This window comes from Felis catus, chromosome B3, assembly GCF_018350175.1.
Source record: "Felis catus isolate Fca126 chromosome B3, F.catus_Fca126_mat1.0, whole genome shotgun sequence".
NCBI classification, from domain to species: Eukaryota; Metazoa; Chordata; class Mammalia; order Carnivora; family Felidae; genus Felis; species Felis catus.
In genome coordinates this window covers 32,255,799-32,278,335 of record NC_058373.1, presented here as the reverse complement: position 1 = coordinate 32,278,335, position 22,537 = coordinate 32,255,799, and the positions used below count along the sequence as shown (strand labels likewise).

The window sequence follows — 22,537 nt, the reverse complement described above, 5'->3', positions numbered from 1 at the left end:
GTCCTGACTTCAGCCTCTGGGGTCCACCCCAGGCCTGGCCTCTTCCATTTCCGATTGGTCTCAGTAACTCAGTAAAGAGCGCCAAACTAGCAAATATGCTCTCTCTTGGGCCCCCTGTGCTTACACCAGCTGCCTCCTAGAACTCTCCCCTGAAGTTTCTGCACAAACGTTGCTAACTTCACACACCATACAGCGGATGCCTCCATGTTCTGTCTCAGCGACCGTCTCGCCTGCTCACCGGGCTCAAAACTGTGGCCGCTCTGACGGCTCCCTTCCGGCTCCCTTCCCCTCTCCCCACGTCCTCCACTGCTGTTGTTTTCACCCAGACCTGCTTTATCTCTTCTCATTTATCCTGTACAGGCTATCAGCGTCATTTTTATGGAGCACAGCTCTGACCATATCCTTTCTCCTGTTCCAGAACCTTCAGTGGCTCCCAGTTGCCTTCAGGATAAATTTCAGAACTTTCAGCTTATCTCTATGTCTGGCTCCAGCCTCAGCCCTTACTCTCCCCACCAGCTGTTGTCTAGAGCCAAACTGAGCCAAACTGATCTGTGCACATTCTTGCCCTGGGCCGGCCAGCCTTGCCTCTACTTGCCACCTTGCCTGTCTTCCTGATAGTTCATACCAACATCTTAGTTCTGAAACGGTGGGTCCCAGCGGCCCCCATGTACCCTGGTCTAGCCTCCCCAGTGACTCAGTGAGTGGCCTCTTGCCAGCATCTCTCAAAAAATCCCTCAAGTGGGGAGCCTTGTAGGGTGTGGAGGGAGGAGCTGCCAATGGGCAATCGAAACCTTCCAGGAGCTTCCAGGTCCAGGGGGCGTGAGGTGAGGGAGGGCCTGGGGAGGACCGTTGGTTGGAGACAAAGACCTCACTTCCTCTTCCTCGCAGGCAGGGGCAGCCTTCCACTACGGAGAGCCCAGCTGTCAGCTGCCTCTCAGGAAGATGCTGTGTCGCTGGGCCAGCGCGGGTGTGGGTGTACGTGTGCGTTTGGCCACAGCCCTGGCAGTGCTGTGGGTCTGCGTCACAGGTGAGGGGAGCAGAGTGGGGACCGGATGGGGGGAGGGCGCCCACACCCACCAGGGCTTCTTCTAAGCCTCTGTCTAGCAGGGATGGGGAGGGTTTTGGCGAACGTCCTCCCAATCTCCCCTGTGCCCTGGCCGCACGCCTTTCCATCCCTGGGATTCAACAGGCAACTTACTTTGCATTTGTTGGCCTGTCTCCTTTTCTGTAAACCGGTGATGTGAGCACTAACATGTTTCTTGAGCACGCAGTGTGTGTTCGTTCCCTCCTGAGGGCCTTTGCATGTACTGTTCCCTCTGGCTGGAATTTTCTGTCCCCAGACATTTGCACGACTTGATCCTTTATTTTGTTCAGGTCTTTGCTCCTATGTCACCTCCTCCGCAAAGCTTTCTTGGCTACCTTGTGTGAAATAGCACAACATCTCTCCCTGTCCTCAACTGCGGCATGCTTCTTCCCAGCCTTTTCCTCCACCTGACATGTTATAGGTTTACCTGCTTATTGCCTGCTCTGCTCAAAGAGCAAGGTCTATCCCCAGGGCCGGGATTGGTGCAGCCACACGGTAGGTGCTCAGTCACCACGTTGAATAAATGATGTAAATCTTCCCACACGGCTCTTGGCACAGAGTCAGCGTTCAACAATGGCATTACTTTTAATAACCACATCCTCAGATTTGAAATCCTTAGCCTCTGGCACAGGGAGAGACTGCCTCCTTCCGCCATAGGGGAAGACAAAGCTGAGTGTCTCGTGCCACCTGCTGGTCATAAAGAGGAAACAACTCTGTGGTCCCGGCTGCTCTGATTTCTTTAGAGAAAGAGCTTTATCTGGGTGATTCCTCAGGTTTCATCCCCAATTGCCCCTTCCACGGGGCACCAGTTGGAGAGCCGGCCTGGGGCTGGGATTGCAGCAAGAGATCCAGGGCCAGGTTAAGACCTTGAGAGGTCTCTACACACTACAAAGATTATGATCCCCTCGCCCTGTGTATAATTCGCAATAAAAATACTAACCGTAAAGTGTTATTTTTCTAAATGCAAGAAACCTTTAATGGGTGCTATATCCCAGTCAGCTTTGGGTCATGACTTCTTGATCCTCACACTTTTTGAGCGGGCCTGCTTCGCTGGTGTCTGTCTTACAAGGACCACTGAAATAGTCCGTTCTCCACAGAGGAGCCAGAGTGAGTTGTAAGCATTATTATAGCCACATTATGCTGATTAACACCTTCCCTGCCACCCCGTGACTTCCCATTACATGTAGCAAACCTAAATTCTTTACTGGTCTTACAAAGCTCTCCCATCCAGACTCTCCTGCCACACGGGACAGCTACCTGATATTTTCACATAGGGAGCTGAATCTTGCCTCAGAGCCTCCGTACCCACTGTTCTGTCTAGCTGGAACACACTTACAATAGCTCTTTTTTTTTTTAAATGTTCATGTATTTATTTTTGAGAGAGAGAGAGAGGGAGAGAGAGAGAGAGGTCATGCGCAGGGGAAGGACAGAGAGAGAGGGAAACAGAAGATCCCAAGCAGGCTCCACACTGCGAGCCCAGAGCCAGACTTGGGGCTTGAACCCACCAACCGTGAGATCATGACCTGAGCCGACTTCAAGGGTCGGATGCCCAATTGACTGAGTCACCCAGGCGCCCTGACACTAGCTTTTTGTATATCAAGCTCTTTTTCATTCCCTTTAAATGTCAACTTAATATCCTTTTAGTGAGAATGTGACTCACCACCACCTTGAAAGGTATGGGCATTCTTTCTTTCCAGTATAAAAGCTAATCATGTTTTTTTAGGAAAAAAAAAAAACAGTGAAAAAGTACTTGTTATCCTTTCTCATCCAGAGAAGAACACTATTAAAAAAAATTTTTTTTTACATTTATTTTTGAGAGACAGAGAGAGACAAAGCACAAGTGGGGGAGGGGCGGAGAGAGAAGGAGACTCAGAATCCGAAGCAGGCTCCAGGCTCCAAGCTGTCAGCACCGAGCCCAAGGCAGGGCTCGAACCCACAAACCGCGAGATCATGACCTGAGCTGAAGTCAGACACTCAACCGAGAGAAAACCACTATTAACATTTGGTATACACTCTCCTTTCTGATTAATAAAGATAATATATACTTATGAGAAAATGCGGCTAGCTCAGACAGGTATAAAGTACGTGTCAAATTTTTGAAAAGCTACCACCTCTAATCCTTCGGGGTATGGATGAGCCAACAAGGAGCGCAGCAAGGACCTGCGGCTTTCCTGCTCCTAATCCCACGCTAATGAGAACTTGTCTTAGTTTGACCCTCTCTCCCATTAAAAGGTAAACTCTGGGGGCGCCTGGGTGGCGCAGTCGGTTAAGCGTCCGACTTCAGCCAGGTCACGATCTCGCGGTCCGTGAGTTCGAGCCCCGCGTCGGGCTCTGGGCTGATGGCTCGGAGCCTGGAGCCTGTTTCCGATGCTGTGTCTCCCTCTCTCTCTGCCCCTCCCCCGTTCATGCTCTGTCTCTCTCTGTCCCAAAAATAAATAAAAAGCGTTGAAAAAAAAAATTAAAAAAAAAAAAAAAAAAGGTAAACTCTGTAAGGGTGTGACCTTGGTCTTCTTCTCTGTTGCATTTCTAACCCTTATGTTTGACAAATAGTAGGTGCTTACTATATCGTCTCGCTGACTGAATGGGGACCACAGATAATAAAGTTACTTTGGGTCTCAGGCCTTAACGGAGGGTTGGACCGGCCTGGGGTTAACATGGAAGCTGGAGGAGAGCTAGGGAGGCTCCCAGTGTCCACACCCTTCCTCACTGCCCCACCCCACTGCCCCCAGGCGCACTGGAGGTCCAGGTCCCCGAAGACCCCGTGGTGGCCCTGGTGGGCACCGATGCCACCCTGCGCTGCTCCTTCTCACCCGAGCCCGACTTCAGCCTGGCGCAGCTCAACCTCATCTGGCAGCTGACGGACACCAAACAGCTGGTGCACAGCTTCTCCGAGGGCCGGGACCAGGGCAGCGCCTATGCCAACCGCACCGCGCTCTTCCCCGACCTGCTGGCGCAGGGCAACGCGTCCCTGCGGCTGCAGCGAGTGCGGGTAGCTGATGAGGGCAGCTTCACCTGCTTTGTGAGCATCCGGGACTTCGGCAGCGCTGCAGTCAGCCTGCAGGTGGCGGGTGAGCGCCGGGAGGGGGCGCCCTCCCCTGGATGCACGCCTCACTTCCCGCCGCCCCTTACCTCTTGTGCCATCAGGAACCCCATACATAACTCAAGCCCCATTAATGACCCCTGTTCCTCCAGGTGCCCTATCCTGCACCGCGGACCCCCACCCCCATCCTTGCCTTACCTCGACCTCTGCCCTCTACCCTCTGCCCCACTCCAGCTCCTTACTCGAAGCCCAGCATGACCCTGGAGCCCAACAAGGACCTGCGGCCCGGGGACATGGTGACCATCACGTGCTCCAGCTACCGGGGCTACCCGGAGGCCGAGGTGTTCTGGCAGGACGGGCAGGGTGCGCCCCTGACCGGCAACGTGACCACGTCGCAGATGGCCAATGAGCAGGGCTTGTTCGACGTGCGGAGTGTCCTGAGGGTGGTGCTGGGTGCCAATGGCACCTACAGTTGCCTGGTGCGCAACCCTGTGCTGCAGCAGGACGCTCATGGCTCCGTCACCATCACGCCCCAGAGAAGCCCCACAGGTTTTTGGTTTTGATTTTGGGTTTCGTTTGCTTAAATCTCCCGTGAGGGCGGGAGGTTTGGGTCCTAGCAGCAGGGGCTGCAGGATTTGAATCTCGCTCCCTGTCTTCAGTCTCCCAGAACAGTGGCATTCTTGTAATGATAACAGGAAAGATAAACAGGATGGGGAGGCGGGGAAACTCACTGTTGGTGGTGGGGGGGTGAGGACAACGACCACAGGCCTTCTACTGCTCTCCGGGTTTCCTGACTCCAAGGCTCAGGAAACCTCTGGAAAGGATGGAAAAGCATTCAGATCTCAGCAGAGAGCGTACGGATAGGAGAGGGAAACGGATCCATCTCAGGGGAGGGGGGTTGTGCTAGGGTTGGATGCTGCCCTAGGACTGGCCCCCGGGGACAGGCATTATCAGGCCAAGGCCAAGCTGCTGTGATTCTTGTCATAAGATTAGGGTGACTCCACGTCTGGGAATCTGGAAACTCAATCTGCTTTTGGGTCTGGAGAGAAACTGGGAAGATGGACCAGGAAGGAACTGGGAGTTAATAGAGGAGGAGATCTGTGAGGCTGTGGGCTGGTACCCCGGCTTGTCCCCGCCCCTCCTTACCGCCTACCCAACCTCGCCCCCAGGCGCCGTGGAGGTCCAGGTCCCAGAAGACCCCGTGGTGGCCCTGGTGGGCACCGATGCCACCCTGCGCTGCTCCTTCTCACCCGAGCCCGGCTTCAGCCTGGCGCAGCTCAACCTCATCTGGCAGCTGACGGACACCAAACAGCTGGTGCACAGCTTCTCCGAGGGCCGGGACCAGGGCAGCGCCTATGCCAACCGCACCGCGCTCTTCCCCGACCTGCTGGCGCAGGGCAACGCGTCCCTGCGGCTGCAGCGAGTGCGGGTAGCTGATGAGGGCAGCTTCACCTGCTTTGTGAGCATCCGGGACTTCGGCAGCGCTGCAGTCAGCCTGCAGGTGGCGGGTGAGCGCCGGGAGGGGGCGCCCTCCCCTGGATGCACGCCTCACTTCCCGCCGCCCCTTACCTCTTGTGCCATCAGGAACCCCATACATAACTCAAGCCCCCATTAATGACCCCTGTTCCTCCAGGTGCCCTATCCTGCACCGCGGACCCCCACCCCCATCCTTGCCTTACCTCGACCTCTGCCCTCTACCCTCTGCCCCACTCCAGCTCCTTACTCGAAGCCCAGCATGACCCTGGAGCCCAACAAGGACCTGCGGCCCGGGGACATGGTGACCATCACGTGCTCCAGCTACCGGGGCTACCCGGAGGCCGAGGTGTTCTGGCAGGACGGGCAGGGTGCGCCCCTGACCGGCAACGTGACCACGTCGCAGATGGCCAATGAGCAGGGCTTGTTCGACGTGCGGAGTGTCCTGAGGGTGGTGCTGGGCGCCAATGGCACCTACAGCTGCCTGGTGCGCAACCCTGTGCTGCAGCAGGACGCTCATGGCTCCGTCACCATCACAGGTAGGTAGTGGGCAGATGAACAGATGGGGAGGACGGAGGGAGCCGCTGCCTTTTTTTTCTAGATTGAGAGCTGCAATTTAGGTAGGTTTGGGTGGTCAGAAGCCTTTTTAAAAACATTCTCGTACATTTCAGCTGTCTCAAATTCTTCACCAAGAAGTCCTTAGGGGACTTTCTTTAACGAGCTGATAAAAGCCATTTGTAATATTCGCCCTCCTAAGAACGCCTTAGGTGGTACTTGTGCTTCTTACACGGGGGAGGGCGTAGCTGCCTGGAATCTGGAGGTGTGAGTGGGAGCTCCAGAGCAGACACAAGGCATGGCGAGGCAGGGCGATGGGAAGGTGTTGCTGTGATCTGAGGCCCTGAGGGACAGCTGGGCCTGTCCAGGTGGTCAGTCCCCCACACCCCATCCGTGGCAGCTCTTGCACACGGGAGCTCTCAACCCAGGCAGCAGTTGTGGGTGGGGCGGAAATCTCTGCTGCCCCCATGTGGTCAAACACCAGATTGATGCCGCCCTCTTGGGGATTCCCTCTATCTGGTTGGGGTTTTGTTTGGGGTCCGAGCCCAAACACCCTCCCTTCCTGTAGTGTCCACATCAGTGGGTGCTCCTTGTGTCTCCGGGTGTGAAGAGGGGGCCTCCCCACATACTCTGGTGTCAGGATAGCAGGTTCTGTCTGTCTAGTTGTCCTCTTTTCCCTTCCCATGACTTTCCCTTGCCTGGTGTGTTTCCAGAGAGGATAAGAAATACCAGGTAGAGTGAGGTCAACGGAGAAAGTGAAGCTTTCTGAGAAAGGAGTCAGGAGTCAGAATGGGCTGGAGCAGTCAGGAGAGGTCTCCAGGGACAGGCAGGAGTTGAGAGGGTCTTGAAGGATTGGTGGACTTTGTGATAATTGGCACACTGGGCTGAACTGGATATTTGCCACGCTGTGCAAAAAGGGTCTATGGGTGTAAGTGGAACTGTAGGGAGAATGCTTAGCCCACCTAGGAGGGGAAAAAAAAAAACTTTATTTTAAACTTTAGTAGGTAACATTGAGAGTGCTTTTATTTCAGAGATGAGGAAACCAAAGCCCAGCGAGGAGAGAGAACTTTCCCAAGTCTACAGACCGGCAAAGTGGCTCTATTTGGGGGGGGGGGGGGGGGGTCAGGCACCTCTTTGAAAATTGGATACATGATAAACACAATAGTTTGCATTGACGTTTAGAGGGTGCATGGCCCCTCTAAACTCATCCATGGGGTCTGTGGCCCTTGACTCCAGCATTCTTCGGTGAGCAGATGAGCCAGGACCAGAATCCAACCTTTAGCCTCTCAGCCTAATTTTCTCTTCTCCCCACCACCCAGCCTCCTGGTTTTGTAAGAGCAGGTCTGGCCTACTTTGGAGCCCTTGGCCTGTATTTCACTTCAGGCAGCTTTGTGCCTTGTAAAACATTCTGGGATTCAGGCTGTCAGTCCTCCAGCCTGGTCTCTCCCACACCTGCTGGAGGTTAGTGAAGTCGAATGTGCTGTGCATGGAGGGGGCTTTATGGAGCAAGCACTGGAAATGGAACCTCAACACCCAGGTCTGAGCCCTGCTCTTTACGGTTTGAGTGAGGGCATGTCTGACCTGTGTTCCAGGCACTGACACCAGTCAGGGGGTGAACGTAGAAAGGGGTCCTCCCCCCTCCTTGGTATTTCTGTGGCTCTGTGCCCTCCTTTGCTACAGGAGCCCCGCTGAGGATCCCCAGGGGTTTCCTTCCCAGGCTTCGTGGACTAGCCTTCCTGGCCCTGCATGTCAGCTGCTGCCCTCTCCTGCTCTCCTGGGTGGTGTGTCCCTTTGCTTGCAATGTCCTGAGTGTCAGCTCTGCCAGCCATGCCGGCCGAAGGGAACATCTGCTGCACATGCCTGTGTCCCTGCCAGGGCCTGTGCTCGCTGAAGGTCCTCCTGGCACGGCTCTTTGCAATGACGGTGACTTCTGCAGAACCAGCTGGCCCCCCAAGACTGCCGATGCCCTGGGCGCTCAGGGTCTCCAGAGACCAGAGGAAAGCAGCTCTGTCTTTTGTTAGATTTGATGGCCCCAAGGCTTCTGCCCAGGACCCAGCACGGGCCCAGGGCCTGGGCGGATGGCTGGCGTGCTCAGAACAGCTGCTGGGGCTGACCCAGGTGCGGGCGCCTCAAGCCCTTCCCTCTGCTGCGAGATAGCTCACAGGAGGGCCCCCACGCTTCCCAGAAACATTCCCCTGGCAAGTCTCCTCCTCTTCGGTAAACCCAGAACCCTCACTGGGCACCCTCAGTTCCCACCCCCATCTATGTGCAGGGCTCCCCCAACACTTTCTGTAAAGGGCTGGATAGTAAATATTTTAGGCTTTGTGGGCCACGTACAATCTCTGTTGCTGCTGCTGCTGCTGCTTTTCCTTCCCCTTCTGCGCCTCCTGTTTCTTTTTTTGTAACCCTTTGCAAATATAAAAACTATTATTAGCCCGCAGCCTGTACAAACACAGACCACAGGCCAGATCTGGCTCGCAGACCATGATTTGCCAACTCCTGATCTGTAGGATGGGGCGTATCACCAGGTGGGGTTGGAACAGTCAGGGAGGGTCCTCCTGAGGAGGGGAATCTTAAACTAGGTGAGAGTTTGGCAGCACTTTTTAAGGTAGGGGAACCTGACAGCAGTGGTGTGGAGGCTGGAAGGAACCAGTTGTCTGTGCAGAGAATGGTCAGGACACCAGCTCGGCTGGAGCAGAGGTTCCTGGAGTGGAATTGGAAAGGAAGGCTGGGGGAGGGTAAGCGGTAGCCACGTGATAGAGGTCCTCCAGAAGGTCGAAGCATTATTCAAGTGTCAGTGGGGAGCCGTAGAAGGTTCTAGAGCATCATCAACTTCAGACTCTTCAACCCTGCCGGGGTTGAAGCATTTGCACACCAGCCATGGCTGTGTCAGGGTTTGGATGTGTCTCAGTGTGTGGGGAAGGGGCGTGGGGACTGAAATGAGGTCTCTTCATAGTGCTGGAGCCCAGCAAGGGTGGGAGCTCCCTTCATATCTTGTGGCCCCGGGGTGTGCTGTGCTCAGGGCCATGGGTGCTGGGCATGACCGTCTCTTCCCATTCTCCCCACTTCCCCTCCCAGGGCAGCCCATGACATTCCCTCCCGAGGCCCTGTGGGTGACCGTGGGGCTCTCTGTCTGCCTTGTCGCCCTGCTGGTGGCCCTGGCCTTCGTGTGCTGGAGAAAGATCAAGCAGAGCTGTGAGGAGGAGAATGCAGGTGAGCGAGAGAGAGTGTGTGCATGCACACACGTGTCTTTGGGCATGTGGGTGTGTCTGTGACATCAGCAAGCGGGTCGCGTCCTAGTGACAGAATGAGCATGAGTGTGCCCATGGGGTCGGACTGCACGCGTGCGACCTTGAGGCTGAATATGGCTTGTGTGTGTGAACAGGTGCAAGCCTGCCTCTCAGGGTGGGAATACGGCAGGCTGAGCGTGGGTGTGAGTGGGACTGGAAGAGAGTGGTGGGGACTTGTGGGGCTCAAGTGCGATGGTGAGGGTGGAGGTCCTATGAGCGTGTCCGCGAGTGGCGGTGTGGGTGTAGAGCGTGAAAGTTTAGTGACACGTGCGTGAATGCTGCATGGCTTCGGGTCTCACTGTGCGAGGGTGTGTCCGCCTCCTGGCGGGCAGAGTCTGAAGCAGCTGCCGTTAGCTAGGCTGGGATCAGTGTGGGTTGACTTTGGTGACCGGAAGGTGGTGAGTTGGCATTGGTAGATAGGTGGTTTGAGCTTGGCCGGTAAGTATGACCACTCGGATGCATGGTGGGAGGTGAGCACACACCGGTGAGTGGGGTTTTGGTGCCGGCTGGTGGCACGTGGGTACGCACAGGCTTCCAGGGGCGACCGTGAACGTAGACGGCGAGAGGTGGGAGCTGGCTGGGCATTGGGAGGGAGGGTGCAGATGTGGAGGAGGAGGGACAGACAGGTGGGTGGTGCTTATGTTGGAGGCTGGTGGTGGACGGGCTTGGCGAGTGAGCGGATGGGGGAGTGATGGGGTGGGTGGGTGGGTGGGTGGAGGGGTGAGAGGAAGGTGCTTGGCTGGGTGAGTGGTGGGCACTGTCAGATGGGGAAGTGCAGTAGTGACAGTGGGTGGCGAAGGTCTCTTGTTCGCTGAGTCCTTGTCTTCCAGGTGCCGAGGACCAGGACGGGGATGGAGAAGGATCCAAAACAGGTGAGTCTGAGCTTAGAGCTGGCCTTATTGGCTGAGAGGACACAGGGACAGGATGAGGACTCTAGGACCTGGAGGAGCCACATTCACTTGAGGTTTGATGAAGTGTCTCGTGGATCGTGGCCTCCTACCCAGGTGAGTCTGGTCTTTGCTTAGCGTTAGGCCTGGATCTGGATTTCCCTCGACTCCCTCCCAGGGGCTGCTGCATCTTTCCTGCCTGCCTTGCCTTTCTACCAGGGCCAGGTCCCCTCTGAGTGACCCTGTGCCGTGGGGTCTGGTGGCTTCCTAGCAGCAGAGTGAGGACTCAGGAGAAGGGCATCCTGGGTTGAAGTTCCAGCTCCAGCCTGTAGGCTGACTGGCCTTGAGCAAGTCACTTTGCTTCTCCGGGCCTCCGTTTCTCCATCTCTGAGTCTTGGTTTCCTCCTAATGACTGCCTCCCTTCATAGGTTGTGTGGGTTAATTAAATGAGATAACGTATGTAAAGGGCCTAGTGCCATACCTGCTGCCTGGTAAGTGCTCTCGATATCTTGGAGTCGTGTTAGTCGGCAAACAGTTTAAGACAGTCCCATTGTGGTTAGAGGCTGTGCGACTTCGGGCAAGGTGCTTTGCTGCTCTGGGCTTCAGTTTCCCATCTGTAAAGTGTTATCCCGACCCTGCCTTGATGGCACCAGAGGGCTGTTCTGAAGCTCTTTCAAGTGACCAGACACATAGGTGGTCTGCAAAGGGGATGGGGCTTTGGGGACACAGACCTGGAGCCCAGCTTGGGGCCGGTGCCCAGGCACTGGTGTTTCGTGGCCCCTGCAGGCCTCACCGCCCTCCCTTCTGGGGCTCCTGGCTGGGAGAGGCAGGTTCCCGTTGAATCATTTGGGCTGGTGCCAGTTGACACCAGTCCCCTCCCCACCCCCGAGGAAGGAAGAGCAGGAGACGGACACCTGGGGACTGCCGCAAATTATGCCAATTAATTTTCTGCCTTTGGTGTGGAGACAGCCCTGGGATCAGGCCTCATTTTTCTTGCTCAGAGGCAGATGTAGTTGAGAGAGGGAGGGGTGGGGAGAAGAGGGTGGCCTAGAGATTTGTTCAGTGTCAGGTCTGCATGACCCCAGGCCCACCTGGGATCGTCTGCAACCTCCTGTAGCTTCTTACTTGGCCCTTATTTCCAGAGCAAACTCGGTGTCCTTCCACGTCTCCAGCTCACTGGAGGGCAGGGTAGCTGTTCCCATTGTATAGATGGAGGAAACGGAGGCCCAGACAGGAGTGACAGGCTACAGAGCAGAGCCAGGGCTCGGGACAGTGGCCTAAGACCCTCCCCTGGCGCTGGGATGTGGCCCTCATCCTCCCAGCTTCTCCCAGTCATCCAGGCCCGCCTTCATCCCCGGCTCTCCTCCCTCTGCGGGACCCCGTCCCGCGCCCCTTCCCGTGGTTCCCCCTCACCATGTGCCCCTTCCTTTTTTGCAGCCCTGCGGCCTCTGAAACACTCGGAAAGCAAAGAAGGTAAAGACACGTGGTGCTTGAGAACATGTGTCTGTGTGTTTGCACATCTGTGTGTAGGAGGCTGGGGGAGGGTCCTTGGTGGTGGGGGTGGTGATCACCTTTTCACCACCTGGTGACCTGAGGCTCCCTCCCTGGGGGAGCAGCCTTGACTCCCCGCTGGTGCAACGGCAGCAGGCAGAGTAACCGAGGTCCCGGCTGCTCTAATAGGTTGCAGATATGACAGAGGCATCACAACGACACGAATTTATTTCTCTCTCCTGTAACAGTCTAAGCATTAGGTGATCGTAAGGCCACTGATGTCCTGGAGCCAGGTTCCATTTATTGGTGTCTGCCTCCTTCTGCGAGGAGTTTCCACCCCGGTTCCGAGGCTGCTCCAGCTCCTGTGGCCCCGCGCCCCTCCCCTCCGGAAGGGGAAAGAGGAAAGGGAGGAAGGTTTTTTCCCTAGGGCTTGACTAGAAATAGCTCCTGTTACTCCGGTTTACATCCATCGATCAGAGCCTAGTCACACGACGCCTACCTAGCACAAGAGAGGCTAGGAAATACGGTTTTCAGCCAGGCAGCCATGTTCCTGTTACATGGTAGGTGGTTAATCAATGTTAACAATCATCGTTATTCATATTATACGGCATCAGCAGTTACATCGAGAAGGGGTTGGTTAGAAGTTTGAGATTCATCCTTACTGAAAGTAACCAACAGCGACATCTGAGTACGTGTGTTTGTGTGGAGATACCCGTGTATCTGTGTGTGTGTCTTGTGACCAGAACGTTCCTTGGTGCAGTATCGCTGTAGATCTGAACGGCTTCCGCCTAAAAGTCCAAGTTGGCTGCTAACAGTTAAAGGAAACTTAAATCTTCTTAAGGGTTCCTTGGTGTCCCTGTCAGGAAATAAACTTTCACTGAGCTCCTGGAGGCTCACCCCTGCATTTAGGGGAGAGGGGAAGGACATAGGCCCTGGAAACTTCCAGAGGCAGGGGGCAATGGGGCCCTCCGAAACCTGCACAAAATACATGTACACGAGGGCCATAGACTCAGACTTGCACGAAAGGCAGTAAGAGGTGTTTAGGAAGGCAGCCTTGTGCAGAAGGTAGATGCCCCTGGGTTGGTAGGGGAGACCTTGGGTCTAGTCTCCGCCTCTGACCTTCCAGGAAGTTTCCTCATCTGCAGAATGAGCCCCTCACTTACAGATGGTTGTGATAGAATTAGGCAGGGTGACAAATGCAAAAGTGCTCTGTCAAGCAAGTCTTTTAAATGCTGTAGAATGTTCCATGGCAGTAATGGAGGCCTGTGCTGAGGTACAGAAGGATGGAGATAAGTGATCTGCCTCTCTGTTGTTCTGAACCAAATGAGGCATAGAAGGATCGAGCAGTTGGAGATGAAAATGTCAGCCTTGTTCCGGAAGAGAGCTGCAGAATGGCCCGGTCCTGCTCTGAGTGTGGCAGCCTGGCCCCCCAGTCTCTGATCACGCTGGGTGAACCCAGAGGCAGTATCCGGAAGGGAAGACTACTTCCCTGGGACACACGGAGCCCAAAGGGTGGGAGCGGAAGGGTCACACATGCCCTGGTCCTCCTTCTAAGCTCCCCATTCAGGTCGGGGAGTGGGGCGAGGCCAAGGGTGTGAGTCTACTGGGTGCCCCCCATGTAGAGACAAGAGCCAGAGGGAGGGAGGTTCCCCACAGCACTGCTCTTGGGGAGCTCCGTGTGGGAGGGGGGGCTGGGAAGGATTTCTTGCTAGTGGAGGGGAGGGTATGACGGAGGGGGAGAGAAAGGGAGGTGGTGGTGGGAGGGGACACGTGTGCCAGGGAGAGGGGACAGTGGATGGGAAGGGTGTGGGGCGGGTAGACTGGGGAAGATTAGGCAGCCTCCTTCAGGCACTTCATGGTCCGTCTGATGCTCAGCTCCCGTGTTGGGGTCGGTCTGGGCCTCCAGGGCAGTGTGTAGCGCAGGGAGCTGCTAGTCAGACTGCGGCGGCCACCGCCAGACACACTCCGCACCCGAAAGTGTGTGACCATGTGCCTGGCCCGAGAGCAGAACTCCTGCATTTAATGCCTTTTCCCCTGCTTTTTCTTTCCATCGTGAAATGTAGATGATGGACAAGAAATAGCCTGACGGCGAGCACCAGGGGGCCGCAGCCCCTGCCTGGGGGCTCCCACCTCTGGCTGCACTGGGGCCTCGGGGTGAGCCCTGCCTCCGACAGATGCCTCCCACTCTGGCAGGTCCTGCTCACTCTCCAAAGGACAGAGAGACCACCCTGCAGCCTTATTTCTCCGATGGACGTGACTCCCAAGTCATCCTGCTGCCTTATTTCTCCAGTGACATGATACGTAAATCATCCTACTGTCCTATTTCTTATGGACATGACACAGAGACCACCCCGCCACCTTATTTCTCCAACGGATATGCTGCGCGGACCATCTGGCTGCCTTTATGTCTCCAAAGGACTCAGTATTCAGACTGATGCTCTGCCTTCTTTCTCCAAAGACAGGATACACAGTCACCCCCGGCCTTGGTTCTCCAGGGGCCCTGATATACTAGTTATCATTTCTCAGCCTTTTCTTCCACCCACCTGTGAGCCCGTCTGCTCGGACAGGGACCCTGAGCCTTCAGCATCTCCTCGAGTCCAGAGGCGGCTCCCCTCCTGCCCGCCCCTCCTCTGGCCCCAGCGTCGGCCTTTCCCTCCCTCGCTGACTGAAGACAGCGCCCTTCCCCCGGGCCCGTGGAGGCACACAGGCGCATGTGCTGGGTCACGTGCTGGGACACGTTCGGACCTCCCTTAGCCCAGTCTCTTCCGTGGTGCCGTGGGCTGTGCCCCGTGAGCTCCCCCTCCACGGGAAGCATGTGCTGGTCACACTGGGTCTCCGGGTGTCCGCGTGGGCCCCCTGGGGGTCAGCTTCTATCCCGCTGTTTGCCCCTCCTTTCCTTTTGTTCATCCATTCTAGTAACAGTCACTGAGCATCCGTGGGGTGTCAGCACTGTGTTAGGCACCTGGGATCCAGCGTGAGAGGACAGGTCCCTTCTCTAAGGAGCTTGCCCTTCATCTGGGAACTGTCAGGAAACCTGCAACCGCCTGCTACAGCCTGCGGCTCGTGCGGGGGCTCCTGCCCTGCTCTCTACTGTACCCCTTTTCTGTGCCCACAGCTTCCTGGATACCTCACTCCCACCCCCTCCCTAATCCTTACCCAGAGCAGGGGCTGCGGGCAGAAACCTGGAGGGAGGGGCAGAGCCTCTTGCTAAACCTGAGAATCTGATGGTTTCCAAAGTCTTTCCAGGTGTGAGCAGGTGGCCATGGCACTCTGGACCCCGAAGAGCAGAAGCCTAAGTGAAGCCTGGGGATGGGGCAGGAGGGCTGCAGGGACACAGCTCTTCCCCTCTCCCCCCCCACCCCCCCGCCCCAACCACGGTGCTATTCTGGGGCTGGGAAGACATCTCCTGGCTTGTCCTTTGCTGGCCTCCAGCCTCCGGAAAACTTCTGATGTCCTCCCGCTGACATTTCTTCCTTCCCCAGGAACGGAAGAGGTGGCATGTCTAATTTAAATGTGGGACTCTGAGGAATTTTGTTAACTGGGGGTGTATTTTGGGAAAAATAAATGGCTTTGTAGAAAGCTTTTTCTCTGAGAAGTGTGTGGAAGCAGGTTGGGCGCAGTACTTGGCAGGAAGGATTCCCTCCCGGACATCTGAGGCCAGAGTGGGATGCCTGTATCTCCTCCCTCTCGCCGTCCTTAAACCGCTGGATCTCTGTGGCCATGCAGCCCCTCCCTGGCCTCAGTTTCCTTCTTGGTAAAGTGAAGTTTGCTGTCCAGAAAACCAAGCTTTCGGTCAGTGTATGGGACGCCTCCCACTTCTGGAAGCATCACCTAATTTCTTTGTCTCCAAAGACTCAGCTCTTGGGCTTCTTAAGGGCCACTTCTAGTGCACCCATTTTACAGATGTGGAAGCTGAAATGTGGTAAGAAGCTGATGCCAGGGAAGGAGCTCTGCCTGCTGTTGTTGGCTGACCCCGTGGAATGGGCACCAGACTTGAATCAGAGATCCAGGTCCGGGACCTCCTTCTGCCCTGTGACTCTGAGCAGGAAATTTACCTTCTCTGGACCTTACTTTTCTTGTATGAAAAATAGGCCTGAGGATTTCACCATCTTCCACCTCCAAAGACTGAGAAGAGAGGCAGCAAACAGGTTTCCAGAGGACCGGGTTCCTTTGGGATGTGGGACCCTGCAGGGTGTACTGTGCCCATCTGCCCCTGGGTGACAGGGTCTCAGCACCTGGCCAGCCAGTCATTCCTAGAGCTCCACAGCCCCTGGGGCAGCCGGAGGAACCTGGGCTGGAGGTCAGGACTTGACTTCTGTTCCCAGCTCTACTACTGACTTGTGACAAAGACCTTCATACCTCTGAACCTTAATTTCCTTATCTATGAAGTAGGGTGCTGAGCCCTCCCCTGAAATGCATGTGGCATTCTTCACCAACCAGGGCACCTATTATAAAGTCCGAGGCCCCAGCATTGAGACCGGTCACCTCGTTTGAGGTGAGCACCTCCCACTGCTGGTTCTCGGGTATGTTTTAGAATCAAAAGACTCATACCGGGGCTCTGCCTTTGCCCCTTACTACCCCCTGCGTTCTCAAACGTGTTGCTCACCTCACTAGGCTAAATGCTACCTGCAAGGCGGGGACGATGGTAGTTGTTGTTTCACGGGATCTCTCTGGGAGTTGGACAAGACAGTGGGTGAGAAGACACGGCACACTATAAAGCGCTGGGTGCATGTGAGGGGTTATTTTCCTTCCCCCGCGGCCGGGGCTGCAGGCTCTCACTCCCTAGGCGATTTTGCAGACGGGGCACAGTGACCTCAGTTTGCCCATCTGTGAAATAGGCATGGTAACCCGTGCTTTTTCTTTCTGACAGGGGCAGGATAAGCCTCAGACACTGGATCAAGTGCTTGCAGGAGGGAGCCAACAGGGGTGGGGCGTTCCTGGGGGCTGAGGGGTGAGGAAGGTGGCCACCAAGTCCCGTGTGACAAGTGCCCCCAGGGAGCAGTATTTTTAGCTGCCTTCCTGGGCAAAGCTCCAACTTCTGCATTTTAATGGAGAAATAATTTTCACAGTGCGACAAGCTGTAGCCTGCAGGTGTCACATCCATATTAAAGAGGGGACAGAGCAAGGGTTCATTTGCCTGGCTCGAGGTGTGACCGGAATTCACCTCCAGGAGCATTTGTAACCATGGCTGTGAAGACCACTTAGTGGATCTGATCACTCAGAGGAGACCGGGTAGGCGGTGAAAATAGCATGGCTGGGGGGGCCCTGAGTCATCCTGCCTTTCTCTACCTGATTGTCGCCTCTTTCAGAGCATTCTGCTTCTGCTCACAGGCAGGAGCCATGCCTTCCAGGGGTCTGTTCACGGGGAGGACCTGACGTGGCTTGTCCCAGGAGGCCGTCGTTGAGTATGCAGGCCAATGAGCAGAGACCCTGGCAGCTTCTGAACTGGGCAGTGTCCGGAGGTCCTCCTGCAAAGCCCAAGTCTTAAACATGAAGCCAAAGTCTGCCCCAAGTAGCAGAATCCCAGGCCTCCAAGGGCAGGGGTTTCCCAGGGAAGCAGGAACCAAAGGAGCCGTGAAGTAATGTGCTGCATTGGGGCGGGGGGACAGGGGGGAGCAGCCGATTAAGCAGTTTAAATGTGAACAATGTTGTGTTAAACAAATAAGCAAGCAAACAAACAAAAACAAAATGCCACAGGCCCGACATGGCATCACTTAGGCCAAGTCCCTAAACCGGGACTGAATACACAATCTAACTGCACTTTCGACCTCCCCCAGAAATATAGTCTTAGTGGGGATTTCTTGATGGTCGTCAATAAATCTGCCCACGTGGGCCCTCTCTGTCCCCCAAAGGAAGATGAGGTCATCTGCACGGTAAGATCCCTTGCTCTTCCCATTGGTCTACCCCACCCAGAGAAAGCAGCCTTGCCTGGAACATCCTTTTCCCAAAAACTTCCTTGCCCCATCCTCCTGTAAACCCCCCCCCATTTTGTACAACTCCGGGGAGCTTCCCTCTACTGGTTAGAGGGCCCAAATCATTTAAGAAAGCCAATTAGATGTTCAGATTTACTTGGTTAAATTTCCTTATTTAACAACGGAATGTAGAGTTGTCTTCACCTCCAGTCCCCCCACTCAGAGGGAAGCATTATTAAGGGCTTGCTATCCTTCTAGACTTTTCCCTAGGCTAACACTTCTCTACAACCGAAACCGTCTGGATTGTCCTGCTATGTGTTCTGTTTTCATTCCCATTTTCCCCACACAGTTCTTCTTTTTCTTTACTTTCTATATTGAGGTGTTACATGCGTCTAGTGTTTAAAAGATGCTGGTCCTCAATGTATGGCCCCATGGATTTTTCCACATGGTAGCCAGATCCAGATATAAAACACTTTCAGAATCTAGAAAGTTACCTTGTGCCCCTTCCCACTCAATGGCCCCAACTGCAGCTATTCGGGCTGCTTTCACCATGGGTTGATTTTGCTTGTCCTTGAACCTCATGTGAATAGAATCCTACAGTACGTACTATTTTCTGTCTAGCTTCTTGCAAAGACATCCCTCATTCTTTTTGAATGGGCACGTAAGTATCTCATAGCACTGCTGTTCTAGAATATATTTTGCCCGTTCCTGTAGTTTGGATACAAATACTACAAACTTGTGCTTGAGTTTCTGTAGTATGGGAGCACTTCTGGGGAGAGATCTCAGGGACACAGGCCCGTGTCTTTTAAATGTTGGGATAGTTGCTGATTGTTTTGACAGCCTGTTTCACCAGTCCCTGTGGCAGCAAGAATGTGCAGGCAAAGAGCACTCAGGGCCACTAGCAGAATGGATTCTAGATAGGGCAGGAAGGGTGCTGGGAATTCCCGGATGGGCTTAAAGGAACCTCAGGGATGGAGCCCCACCCAGGAGTAGGTGGGGGGTCTGTGGTCATCTCTTCCTCCCCAACCCACTTTGGACCAACCGCCTTCCCCTTCGGCATCTGCCTTGTGGCAGCCCGCTGCCTCTGTCTTCATGGTTCTGGGACTCCAGTTCTGGAAGTGAGTGTGTCTGCCTCCTGCTGAATGGGGTGGGAGCAGCGTGGAGGTCTGAGTGTGTGCTCGGGCTAGGCTGCCTCCTACATCCTGTACCCAGAACACCTGGGTAATGGATAGGGGGCTATTTATCAACGCCTCACCGGATGCGGATGCCTCAGGGCAAGTTAAGTCTTTTGCACTTTGTGTCTGAGGATGTTCATAACCTGCCGTTTGGCTCCCCTACCTCCAGGTAGTTATGGTGACTATTTCACCACTAATGAGATGGTGCTCATCAGAACACAAAAAACACAGGATCTCATGGGGTAGATACATCCCAGCCCTCAGAGACAGAGGGTCTCCGACCTTTGTTCCCAGCCTTTCCCCAGTGTCTGAGCAGCAAAACATCCTCTTCTCAACTTTCCTTGGCGGGTATGATTTCTCCACCCCCACTGCCCTCCCCTGGCCATGTTTCATCATTGTCCTTTCAGAGTGAGGCCCTGGCCTGATAATGTTTCAGCTCATAATAGATCGTTCTCTCACCTCCTTGATCCTGAGCACTATGCTCCTGGTGATACAACTCCAGATTCCATTACTCCAGTAGTTCTGAACCCTGGCTGCCCATTAGAATCACTTAAGAGACTGCTGCCTTGGCTCCATTCCTAGAAGTTCTGATGCCACTGGTTGAGATCATTGCTAAATATTTGATGTGTGTGACCCAGAGGCTCTAGCCTAGCGTACAAGTTAATGCAAAACAGGGCTCAGAGGGACAATCCAGGGCAGAGACCTTTGAGACAAGGCACCTGACACAAGCCAACTGTTCTCAGTGATCACTGTATCAGACCATGGGGCATTTTTTCTCACTACAGGAAGTGCAGAAAATACAGGTGCAAAGAAGGTTGAGGGAATCTGTGATCCTATGTGCATGAAGAAAGGGGGCCCTGTGTTGTGGGGCCCAGGGGAGAGGAGGAATCCTGAGTTCTTGCTCTCAGACCAGGCACCCAGGCTCTGGGGGGAGAGGGGGGATGAGGGAGGATGGGGTGCCATGGATGATGGCTCAGACCCTTCAGTGTAGGAAACAGGGCCCCTCCCCTCTCCTCCTCCCACCGCCTCCCTTTCTCCCCCCCACCCCCCATCTCTGGTCGCCCCCAGGCCTCCAGATGTGCACAGCCACGTGGCTGGTTCTGGCTCCCTCCCTCCCTTGAGCACCGCGTTCTCCACAGAGGGAAGAACCATCTGTCCCGCTCCCTGCGCGCCTGTGCCAGGCTCAAGGAAGCAGCCTTGTACTCTTCCAGCTTCCTTCCCTTCGTGTCTCAGACTTGCTTCTGCACCAGGATATCCCAAGCCTCCGCTATACTGCAGACCAGCCAGATCTAACATCCTTCCTCTACCACTGCCCCCCACCACCCTCTTGTGGGGTGACTGGCCTCCAGTCCTTCCCGAGTTTGCCTACTTGGTCCCCTAATTCCCCGGGCCATTGGGCTCTCCGGGGGGGCCTGGTCTGCACCCTACTCTGCTCCCTTCTTGCTCTCATTTTTAGGTATTCTCTCCAAAATGGTTCCTGCAGAATGTGACCCCCATTCTTAGAGTGTTGGGGGAAGGACCAACATGCGTCTCTGCCAGTCGCTGACCTGACATTTTGCCTTATTCGCTAAGATAATCAAGTGTAATTTGCTGCTGATGAATGAACGCACGATTTTTTTTTTCCCTATAGCTTTCGTAATTGCTTTGAAGTCCATGTGCTCACTGATGGCACCTTCAGAGAACCTTCCAGGAACCCGAAGGGGCCCCGGTTGCAAGATGGGGCTCAGCCTCCTTGGGTGACCATGCTAAGGGCCTGGGTGACATGGCTGGGGTGCTGATTTCCTTGGCGTCTCTATCCATGCTGCCCTTCCGGGTGTCCGCCGGCCCGCTGCAGCTGGGAGGATCTGGGTCAGCACAAGAGAATGCTGGCAGCCAGGGATTCCAGACCCAGGGCATTTGTGGAATGGCCTCTGCAGTGCTGAGAGAGGAGTGAGTGCGTTCTGCTCTGTGTGGAAGACAGAATGGGTGATGGGTGATGAGGGAGAAGGGGACAGAGACGATTGATAGAGTGCCAGAAGTTGCATGCACCACATTCAATCCTATTTACGAGCGTTTGCTCAAGATCCCCACTCCCTGCCCCCATTCCCAGGGGATCTGCCCTCTCTCCCCTCCCTCCTATGCAGATCTCCCCCACCTCCCCATCTCTGACGGCACCTCAGTGTTTCACTGGCTCCTTCACCATTCTCTGGGAGTTTACCTCCTCCCCAGAGCAGGTCTGGATTCCCCCACCCAGCCCTGGGCACAGAGCAGACCCTGTGCTTTGCAGGCCAGGAAGCGCCCAGACCACCTTAATCCGGTCTCCGAAGGGAAAGGACTGAGGCTGAAGTTTACTTCTGCACTGTCCCTGAAAAAAGAATTTCCCAGCAAATGAGTAATGTAAATGAGGCTGCCAAAGGGTGCTTAACCTATTTAAGGGAATAATCTATTTTAAAAATCTCTTAGAAGTACCTATTTACCCAGAAACAATTGATATGGTAATTGCAAGTCATTTTCTTCTTCTTTTTTTTTTTTTTATTTACCAGAGAAGGTTCCCTAAGCTCCCTTCGCCCACTCCCATGTTCTGTGTAGAAAACACTACCCGCTAACCCTTGGGGAGCTGGGTACTAAATGCTCTGTGTCCTTGTAGGCTATATCTGTAAAATGGGGTGGAGAGGAACACCCTCCTTCCCTGGTTGACTGAGATGGGGACAGATCACCCAAAGGACAGGGGCTTCACGGGGCCACCTCACCTGCACTCACACAGTGTGAAAGGAGACGTCGGCGCCGATGGCATTAGGCTCAGTGCAGATAAAGGAGACAGTTATGACTTGAGACCAAAAGAGAGGGGACAGACAGTCAGACAGGGTGGGGGTGGGGTGGGGGAGGATGGAGACAGGGGCGGGGAGGATTGCTCATTGCTCAGCGGAAGATGGCAGTTGAAGGAGCCCCAGGTGCAAGGGAGAAGCAGCCACGGCCCCCTGGGTACCAGTATTGTGGATCAATGTAATCCTTTGGCCTGCCGATCGATCCTGCTTTCTCGGGGTTTAATTGGCTTGTTGGCTTTGGTCTGGGGAAGAGAAAGAAGCTCTTTCTGAGGAGAGAGTTGCATCGGAGGCAGCCATGGTGCCTCCATTCCTGTCCACCCCCACGAGAGGGATGGTGGGGCAGCAGGTAGATACCATTCTTACCCCCTCCCCAGACCCTGCCCTCTGGAGGGGGTGAGACAAGCCGAGACTTGCTCCGGGGAAGGGGGGTAGTCTGGCCCTGTGCACCTGCTCTGGCCCCGCCGCTCCTGGTCCGACTCGGCCTTGGCTGGCGAGGGCGGGGTGGGGGTGTTGGGGGAGGAGAGCAAAGGACAGCATCCACAATCTGGGTATGTCAGCCTGCCCAGGAAGGGACCCTCAGCCTTTCTCCATTGTACTGTTGAGCTCAGAGGAGGGGAGCAATTGCCCAGCAACTAGCAGCAAAGCTCAGAGGAAAACCCAGGAGGCCCCTGCCCCCAGCTCAGTGCTGTGTCCGTAGGACTCTGTTATATAGCCCTATGGGGTTCAATCTGAGGATAGGAGCATGGTTTCTGAGCAGCTGCCTCCTGCAAGGGGTCGGCTGCCCAACAGAGTGGCCTTCTCCTTGCAGCCCCCACAGGCCAGCCCC

At 55.1% G+C, this 22,537-nt stretch overlaps 1 protein-coding gene across 2 annotated transcripts in view; it reads left to right on the top strand.

Moving 5' to 3' along the window:
• Positions 1 to 15,399, top strand: part of CD276 (CD276 molecule) — a 28,111-nt gene extending 12,712 nt beyond the window's left edge. For both annotated transcript variants that reach the window (XM_023255069.2, XM_023255071.2), the window contains exons 2-10: positions 889 to 1,027; positions 3,814 to 4,152; positions 4,359 to 4,673; positions 5,294 to 5,632; positions 5,840 to 6,136; positions 9,231 to 9,365; positions 10,273 to 10,314; positions 11,767 to 11,802; positions 13,884 to 15,399. In XM_023255069.2, coding sequence (XP_023110837.2) covers positions 943 to 1,027; positions 3,814 to 4,152; positions 4,359 to 4,673; positions 5,294 to 5,632; positions 5,840 to 6,136; positions 9,231 to 9,365; positions 10,273 to 10,314; positions 11,767 to 11,802; positions 13,884 to 13,906 — 1,611 coding nt within the window. In that variant the 5' untranslated portion in view covers positions 889 to 942 and the 3' untranslated portion in view covers positions 13,907 to 15,399. The remainder of the gene's footprint in view (positions 1 to 888; positions 1,028 to 3,813; positions 4,153 to 4,358; positions 4,674 to 5,293; positions 5,633 to 5,839; positions 6,137 to 9,230; positions 9,366 to 10,272; positions 10,315 to 11,766; positions 11,803 to 13,883) is intronic.
• The last annotated feature ends 7,138 nt before the right edge of the window (positions 15,400 to 22,537 follow it).